The sequence below is a fragment of the Nanorana parkeri genome, unplaced genomic scaffold (assembly GCF_000935625.1).
Source record: "Nanorana parkeri isolate BGI_ZX_2015 unplaced genomic scaffold, ASM93562v1 scaffold62, whole genome shotgun sequence".
NCBI lineage: Eukaryota > Metazoa > Chordata > Amphibia > Anura > Dicroglossidae > Nanorana > Nanorana parkeri.
In genome coordinates, this window is record NW_017306330.1 from 830,991 (window position 1) to 840,333 (window position 9,343).

At 50.8% G+C, this 9,343-nt stretch overlaps 1 protein-coding gene across 1 annotated transcript in view; it reads left to right on the plus strand.

The window, feature by feature from the left end:
• The first annotated feature begins 16 nt into the window (after positions 1-16).
• DIAPH2 (diaphanous related formin 2) overlaps positions 17-9,343 on the plus strand; it is a 909,560-nt gene continuing 900,233 nt past the window's right edge. The window contains exon 1 of the mRNA XM_018576282.1: positions 17-234. Within this exon, the coding sequence (XP_018431784.1) occupies positions 121-234 (114 nt within the window). The 5' untranslated portion in view covers positions 17-120. The remainder of the gene's footprint in view (positions 235-9,343) is intronic.

Genomic DNA, 9,343 nt, shown 5'->3' on the forward strand with positions numbered 1-9,343 from the left:
GTGGTGCCCCCCCCCCCAAAAAAAACAAAAAAAAACCCTCTGGATTAAACACCGTCTTGACGTTGGCTGCAGCAAACTGGCACCTGGCAGTTTTGGGGGGATTCCACGGTGGACGAAAAAATGGATGCCCAGCCAGCGGCGGCTGGGGGAGAGGACTCTCCGGGGAAGAACGCCGACAGGAATCCCAAGAGGAAGCCGTCGGAGCCGGACGAGAGCAAGAACAAGCCGAAGCTGGTGAGTCAAGGCTTTGATTGTGTCAGCTGACCGCGCGGTGGGCACGGTCGGTTTTTCTCTTTTAATTATTTTTTTGCATTGCCCATGCCCGCCGTGGAAGCCGCAAGGCCGGGGTGGCAGCGCCTACTACCACTACATGATGTGACTGTGTTTATTCTTGCCTCCTGTCCCCCCCTCCTCTGCCTTTCTTCCTAGGTGATGCTGGGAGAGGGGAGGGGATGTCTGCCCAACCGTAAGGAAGGAGGGGGTTTGGGGAGATCCCGCAGAAAAAGGGGGGGGTTGTCACATTGACGGAGAGCAAGCATTGGCTTGCATGGTTGTGCTCTGATCTGAGCAGCAGACTCACCTGTCTTGCTTCCCTGCGCCTTGCACTGATTTGCTCCGCAGCATCCCAGCTCTGGGATACAATGTTGTCTTCTCTTCCAGTGACACCATTGTGTCCTCTCTCCATGCAGCTGCTGCTGAATGAACCCGGCTAATCCGTCAGGGGACTAGTTAACCCTTCACGGCTACCAGTGCGTTTCGATTCCGGGGCGTCAGTGCAATTTTGTGTTTCTCGTTTATTTGCTAAATGCAATTTTTTTTATTTGGTTAAAATGTATCTATAGATAAAATGTTTATGTTGGGTTTTGGAAGGAGCGGGAAAGGAAGAGATCCCCTATTTTGTAAGTTGTTGTCTGTGACCTCACTGGGGAGGTTCAGCCTCTTGTTTTTTTTTGTCCTGGTCATTAGGACAGGAAGTTATGGAAAGCCAAAATGTTAGTTGTCACCAGAAGAGGAGGCGAGGGGAAATCCTCCACTTGGTCCATGATAACTCACTTTTGGAGGGATTTCCTCTCACTTCCTGTCTCTTACCAAGGTCAGGTGTCACACTCGCCTCCTTCCTGATCCAGCGCTGGGTCTCCTTTTCGGGACACGTTTTGGGTTTCGCCTGGAGTGCCAGCGCCATGGCCAATTGGGAGATAGCTCTTGCTTTAAAATGCAAAGCAGCATACAGCTTGGCGTTGGAGTAACACGCCACTAAAACCGGCCACACACCTATAGATTCTCTGCAGATTTTCTAGCGTCAGAAGGGAAAAAGCGCAACAGATTCCTCCATCTACGCGACACTGTGTGTATGGAGGAATCCCCACCGGGCCAAGCTTCAGTATCTTGCTCTCAACATACCTGAACCTATAGGTGTATGGTCAGCTTTAAGCTCATCACACATGTTGTACAATCTACTTTAGATCTACCTACAGTTATGTAGTGCAAGAGCCTGTGTGACTGGAAACTGATTGGATAGATTAGGTTGATCCTTTATATTACATAGTTTTGGTAAATATAAAGTTCTGTATGGTCGGGTTGTAACGTCACGTGATTGGTGACTCTAAGCCGGGCATCCTTCTGCGGCAATCTTACCTGTGTCCGCCCTGCCCTCAGTGATCTGCGTCCTACCTTGCTGCCCCTTGTACCCCCGGTGCACCCCTGTGTGCCCTATGACCCGGGGACCCCGGGGCGTTTTGTGTCGGGGACCCCGGAGCGTTTTGTGTCACCCGGTGATCCAAACCTATCCTGTGTTACCCAGGGACCACAAAGCATTCCGTCACCCAGTGACCCCAGTGTGCCCTGTGTGCCTCTGATCCCTGTGTCTGCATGCAGTCTCCGGTATGCTCTGCCCCTATCCTGACACCAGGAAGTGGAAGGTAAATCTTCCCTACCGGACTCAGACAGCAGGAAAAAAAAAAACCTGACGGAGCAGGTATTGTGAAAACTTCAATCTATAGCCTAAAACTAAAGGTTTGGGCTAAACAAACACTTTAAAGCCTCAGTCCTAAGTCTTCTGTTTTCCCTTTTGGATAGAATGGGATAGAGGAAAACATTTTGTTTTCTTAATTCTGTTCTGTTGACCCTTTTTATGGCGATTTCCCTCGCATCCTGTCCCTGTGACACCCATACAAGAAATGAGGAGTTCAGTTGTCACAGGACAGAAAGGGAGACGGCAATACAATCGTTGGTGGAAGTCCTAACCCTTCCCGTTCTATTCAAAGAAAAGTCAATTTGTTTGCTGGAGAAATATTGCATCCTGCCCTCTTCTCTCATTGGTCGGCTATAAAATGATTGAAAATTTACCGATTTTCATTTAAATGGACCTCAGTATCAAGGAGCCCAGAGTGGGCAGCATTGAGACTGGATGATTAATACCCTTTCTTTACTTTGGGTAAAATTAGAACCTAGGACGGTATCTGCATGACGGCTGTATGTTCTCCACATGTTTGTGCTGATTTACTCTCTTGACCCAAAAACCCAACAGTACAGATCTATGCATCCCCCTTGCTGAATCGGGCCCATAGCTATGTAATAGGCAAAGATTCTTCTGATTGGGAAAACCCTTGCTCTTACTCGGCAAGGGGCATGTTGCACCTCTGCAGAGAGACCACTGCTTCTCTGCAGAGTGCAAGGCTCCTTCTCTGAAGCTGGCAGGGGGCGGGCTTTTCTACTCGGGCTGTGGCTGCTTTTTAAAGAAACTGACAATATGACTTTGTACAAATTTTCTTTTTATGCGCCTATCTTTAGCTTATTTAGGGTCCATTCACACCATAGCCGTATCCACCACATCCATTCACACCATAGCAGTATCCACCACATCCATTCACACCATAGCCGTATCCACCACACCCATTCACACCATAGCTGTATCCCTTGCACCCAGGGGCGTAACTAGAAATCGCAGGGCCCCATAGCAAAAAAATGTTATGGGGCCCTGTGATTTCTAGTTACGCCCCTTGCAGAGCCCACCTGAGATCCCACACAGCCCATCTGAGAGTGACCCTGCAGAGCCCACCTTAGACTCTCTATGGTGGGCTCTGCAGGGTCTCAGATGGGTTGGCCACACCCCTGCACAACTCTTACCTGTCAGCCTCCTCCAACACCAGGCCCTGCCTCCTCCTCCAAGGTCGCTGGCAGGCCCCACCTGCTCCTCTGCTGCCGGCCCAGGGCCCAACCTCCTTCTCCACCGCAGCTGCTGGCTGTCACTGACAGTGGCTGTGAGGAGGAACACGCCACTGCACAGATCACTGACAGGTTGTCAGTGATCCGAACAGCGGCGCGTTCCTCCTCCCAGCTGCCAGTGACAGCCAGCAGCTTGCAATACCATAGTGACCCAGGCAGCCCGCACAGCATCAGGGGGACCCCTTTTTATTCCTTTTCCTGGTCAGGCCCCCCTGTGCCCCATAGCCACCTGGGTTTTGCCACTGCCTGCACCCATTCACGCCGTAGTTTTATCCATGCGTTTAGTGCACGTTATTGCACAGCCCAATGCAGCACACGTGAGGTGCGTTGCATTGCCATTCATTCTGAATGGCACCCCAATGCCCCTTCCAGCAGCCAAGCATTGCACAATACAGCAATAGCCTTCATTGCATCCCCATGGTTTGTAGGAAGGTCCTGCATGCAATACTTTTTTCAATACAATGCATGCTATTGCGTTATCATGCATTGCAGCACAAAAGCGCGGCTCCCAGAAGGTTCATTGCGGTGCCATTCACAATGAAATGCAATGCACCAGCACACCTAGCGTGTGTTTCCTTGCGTTGAGGGATAGGCGGGATACCAACGCTAAGCTGTGAATAGGCCCTTATACTAAAAGTTAATTTTGTCTCTATAATGTATCCTTTGCAGCCCGGATTGTTAGAATAATAGACTGTATATTATTCTCTTACATATGCTGCCCCAGGCTCTTGAAGTATCCTTTGCGGCCTGTTGGCAATGTTGAAATGGTGCCAGCGGTCACAGTCGGTGGTCTATGTAACCTCAGTAAGCCGTAGACGCGCTCGCCGTGCTTTTTCTGTATTTATTCACTCTGAAAAGCTTTTCACGTTCCAGTTAATCAGCAAACAAGGTCATGTGACTTCCTACGACCATTCATTAATCTGAACCTGTTACACTGCGAACGACCGCGGGCTCCGGTCACACCGAGAAGTGTCAATGGCGCAGCTCATTCAGCTGATAACAATGGCGCTTAACCGTCTCAGTGCTGGAGGAATTTGGAATGGTTTCATTTCTGTCTCGTAACGCGGAAAAGGTGGCGCGGGGAGTGCGGGGTGCACACTCTTCATCAGAAATCATCCTCTGTGTATTATAGAGACCGAAATGTATATATAACCCTTTCACTGCCAGTCATTTCCTTGATTCTTTGTGTTACAATTAGGGATGCACCAATACCGTTTTTTCGGTATAGAGTACCAATATTCTTTTTTTTGGTACTCGCTGATACCGAATACCAATACTGGAGGTCCCATTTAAGGAAGCCAGATGATGTGTAATCAGGGCCGTCCAGAGGCTGGGTGACACCAGGAGCGGTTCCCGAGTGTCCCCCCGCCGACGCGCCCATGCGTGCGGCGTCATCGCGCAATGCGCGGCACTCTTCTGATACCTGCCGGCGGCCATCTTGGTGATGGACGCCGGCAGAGAGATGAGGGGACAGTCACCCGGCGGGATAAGGTATGCCTCCGGGTCCCCTTCTCTCTCTCCTGATACTGTCGGGCGTTCGGTCCATGACCGAGCGCTAGACTTTTCAGAGGGGGGGGTGACTGACAGTCATTTTGGTGTCACCCCTCCAATGGTGTCACCCAGGTGCGGGCCGCACCTCCCCTTGTGACGCCACTGTGTGTAATGATTCTCCACCCGGCTTCCCGATTAGCAGGGAAGCCGTCTCCATGCTTCCTCGTCACCAGGTGGGGAGGAAGCATGGAGCTGGTGTTCTGGTTAATCAGGAAGCCGGGGGTGAGTAATGACATGCCACCTGGCTTTCTGATTGGCTAGCTTCTTGACCAATCAGGAAGCCAGCCAGCGAGTCATTACATGGCGCCCGGCTTCCTGATACTGGAAGCTCGGGTATCGGGCGAGTATCTAGTTACAATGTACATTTTAGGCCTGAAGATTACTTCAAACCCTCAAAATAAGTATTTTCTGAAAGCAGGGACCCCATTGAATAAAATGACGGCACTTGCAAATTTTTTTTTTCTATTTTGCAGGATATTTGCATTGCTGCTCATCAAAAATACACACAAATTAATTTTCGTGCACACCAACAGAATGTAATACCCCATTTTGTCAGCTAAAATATAAAAGATAAGGTTGTGTCAATTAAATAGATACCAAACATGTCAAGCCTTAAGGAAGAACTCTGACTAGGGGTGTCCCTGGCATAATTGCCACCTGGGAGGGTGATGGTGGCCCCGTTCTTGGGGTGGAAGGCCCTCGGTTGGGTGATGTGGTGCTGGTGGTCCTGTTCTTGGGGAGGAAGGCCCTCGGTTGGGCGATGTGGTGCTGGTGGTCCTGTTCTTGGGGAGGAAGGCCCTCGGTTGGGCGATGTGGTGCTGGTGGTCCTGTTCTTGGGGAGGAAGGCCCTCGGTTGGGCGATGTGGTGCTGGTGGTCCTGTTCTTGGGGAGGAAGGCCCTCGGTTGGGCGATGTGGTGCTGGTGGTCCTGTTCTTGGGGAGGAAGGCCCTCGGTTGGGCGATGTGGTGCTGGTGGTCCTGTTCTTGGGGAGGAAGGCCCTCGGTTGGGCGATGTGGTGCTGGTGGTCCTGTTCTTGGGGAGGAAGGCCCTCGGTTGGGCGATGTGGTGCTGGTGGTCCTGTTCTTGGGGAGGAAGGCCCTCGGTTGGGCGATGTGGTGCTGGTGGTCCTGTTCTTGGGGAGGAAGGCCCTCGGTTGGGCGATGTGGTGCTGGTGGTCCTGTTCTTGGGGAGGAAGGCCCTCGGTTGGGCGATGTGGTGCTGGTGGTCCTGTTCTTGGGGAGGAAGGCCCTCGGTTGGGCGATGTGGTGCTGGTGGTCCTGTTCTTGGGGAGGAAGGCCCTCGGTTGGGCGATGTGGTGCTGGTGGTCCTGTTCTTGGGGAGGAAGGCCCTCGGTTGGGCGATGTGGTGCTGGTGGTCCTGTTCTTGGGGAGGAAGGCCCTCGGTTGGGCGATGTGGTGCTGGTGGTCCTGTTCTTGGGGAGGAAGGCCCTCGGTTGGGCGATGTGGTGCTGGTGGTCCTGTTCTTGGGGAGGAAGGCCCTCGGTTGGGCGATGTGGTGCTGGTGGTCCTGTTCTTGGGGAGGAAGGCCCTCGGTTGGGCGATGTGGTGCTGGTGGTCCTGTTCTTGGGGAGGAAGGCCCTCGGTTGGGCGATGTGGTGCTGGTGGTCCTGTTCTTGGGGAGGAAGGCCCTCGGTTGGGCGATGTGGTGCTGGTGGTCCTGTTCTTGGGGAGGAAGGCCCTCGGTTGGGCGATGTGGTGCTGGTGGTCCTGTTCTTGGGGAGGAAGGCCCTCGGTTGGGTGATGTGGTGTTGGTGGTCCTGTTCTTGGGGTGGAGGATTGGTTGGGTGATGGGGTGCTGGAGGTCCTCTTCTTGGGGGGGGGCATTGGGCTTTCCGGTAGTGCGCGCTAAAGGCGCTCTGGCCGGCGTTCAGATGGAGCACCACCCAGCTCTAGCCGGCATCCTGCCCGGGTCGCTGATGTCAGTGGTTGCCAGGAGCCAAGCAGGACGCCAGCCAGAGAGTCCAGGATTGCCTGGCTCTTGGTAATTTGGGACACTGGCCAGAAAGGGGGCGGCAGGCACACAGCCATGTGGTTCTGCATGACGCTCTCCCACATGACCCAAAGAGATGCCGTCTGAGGCAACATCCTCAGGCTGCCTCATTACAGGGGCAGCCCTGAATCTGGGAATTTAAAAAAAAATTACCCATGAGGGGCTACCCCAGCATTGTAAGGGTTAAGTGCTCATAGGGGGGGGGGGCAATTAAATAAGAACTCTGGGGATTAAAAACCGGGGCTACCCCCGTGCTGCAAGGGATGAGTGCTTGGTTGTCTAGGGGGGTCAGATAAAGCAGATATACTCACCTGATCTTCGCTCCCTCCGGGCCGCTAGACCGGTCCCATCAGCCTCTTCTTTCCCTGGTCTCCGGTGGTCTAAGCCCCGCTGACGTCATAACATGTAATCCATGTTCATTGATTTGTATTAGACGTGAGGACACAGAGGGACATTTCACAGACGGGGAGGGGGGAGTGCTGATCGCCGCGGGACTGAGAATCTGGTGATTATATCTGGAGTCATTTTCAGCTGAGTCAGGTGACATTATCCTAATACACAATATGGTAATTATTATTATTTTTTGTTTTTTTACTTTCTGTATACCTGAAATCCATAATTTTGGACACCACTGGGTCTTATGTGTGCTCTATGTGTTCTCTATGCATTGCAGGCTGGTAGGAGGAGCCGGCAGGGTGCTGTACATAGCTTCCTGAAAACATCAACACCCTAACTCAGTCCTGCTCTCCAGAGCCATCAACGCTGATGTAAGCAGTGGGCTGGCCCTTGGGAGGAGTTATGCAAATATAAAAATGCCTTCATGGGTGGGTCTCAGTCTGGAGGAGCAGCATTCCTAGGCAGGCTGTACTTGCATGCAGACCACCCTAGGTAACTCCCACTTGTGACGCTGAGCCTCTATGATTGCAACAACTGTAATCAATTAATGAAAGGGGCGGGACCAGGACAGTCAGGCTGGGGAGGACAGCACTAGATGATGATGGATGTCCTCCAGCCAGGAAATGAGGCCGTCTCTATCTGACTCACTGCAACTTCTAGTGAACATTGTGAGAAGCTCCCAGTGTGCAGTGATATCAGAGGAAGCCATTCCAGTCCAGGAGAGGAGCCGGTGCAACTGTGCAAGACTGAAGGAAGAATCTCGGCGAGAAGCTGGTATGTTCCCATCATTTCCTCCCTATTAATGCCCTTCCCCCTCCTCTGCTCATGTCATTGTATGAAGTGACCGGCGCTTGTTCTGTAATCCCGGGAGAAGAGGAAACCATTCATATGGGAGAACAGATCTATACACTGAGTGGCCAGATTATTATGACCATAATAATGGTCATAATAATCTGATATATACACACACACACACACATGCATATACACACACACATGCATATACACACACATGCATATACACACACACATGCATATACACACACATGCATATACACACACACACATGCATATACACACACACACACACACATATACACACATGCACATACATACACACACATGCACATACATACACACACACATGCACACATACATACATACATACATGCATATAGATACATACGCATATACATACATACGCATATGCATACATACACACATGCATACATACACACATGCATACATACACACATGCATACATACACACATGCATACATACACACATGCATACACACACACATGCATACACACACACATGCATACACACACACATGCATACACACACAATAGGTTGGACTTGATGGACTTTATTGTCTTTATTCCACCTCAAATACTATGTAACTATGTATCGGCGAGTACCGAAAAAAATATATCGGTACTCGGTACCAAAATACCGGTAGCGGCGCATCCCTAATTATTATTATTTTGTTCTTTTTAGTCTTGACCAAAATACTTAACCTCTCTATACAAACCCACCATACCTTCCCTTTAATAGCATCATGAGACTTGTAGTTCCTCTAAACTTCATGCTGCAGGCCTGGTAGTCATTCTGGAGTTAATGACCTCCTCTGAGGGAGGCAGGCAGACAGCGAGGAGTCTCAGTCCCGGGGGAATCTTTAATTAAGTGTTGTGTAGAGTAGAAAATTATCTCTATGGGGGATCCGTCTCTGGGGCCCCTCTGGTGGTAGAGATCCTGGTGGTAGATGCCCCGCAGATCACCGAGACAGCCATGGAGCTCAGCACAGCCGGTGAGTCTTTTCCTTTTATGTAGTAGATTCTTAATCGATGGCGGTCTGTCTGTCCGATTCATAAATTGTAAAGGGAAATGATGATGATTTACAGACGTGTGTGTGAATGATGCATGTTAACCAGTTGACATCTGGGGTGTTACACCCCCTTCCCGTCCAGGCCATTTTTCAGTATTCAGCGCTGCGGTACTTTGACATTTATTCCGTCATGCAGCGCTGTACTGAAATGAATTTTATACCCTTTTTTGGGGACAGACAGAGCTTTCTTTTGGTGGTATTTATTCACCACTGGGGGGGTTTTTATTTTTTTACTATATTAAGGAAAAATTACCGAAATAAAAAAAAAAAAA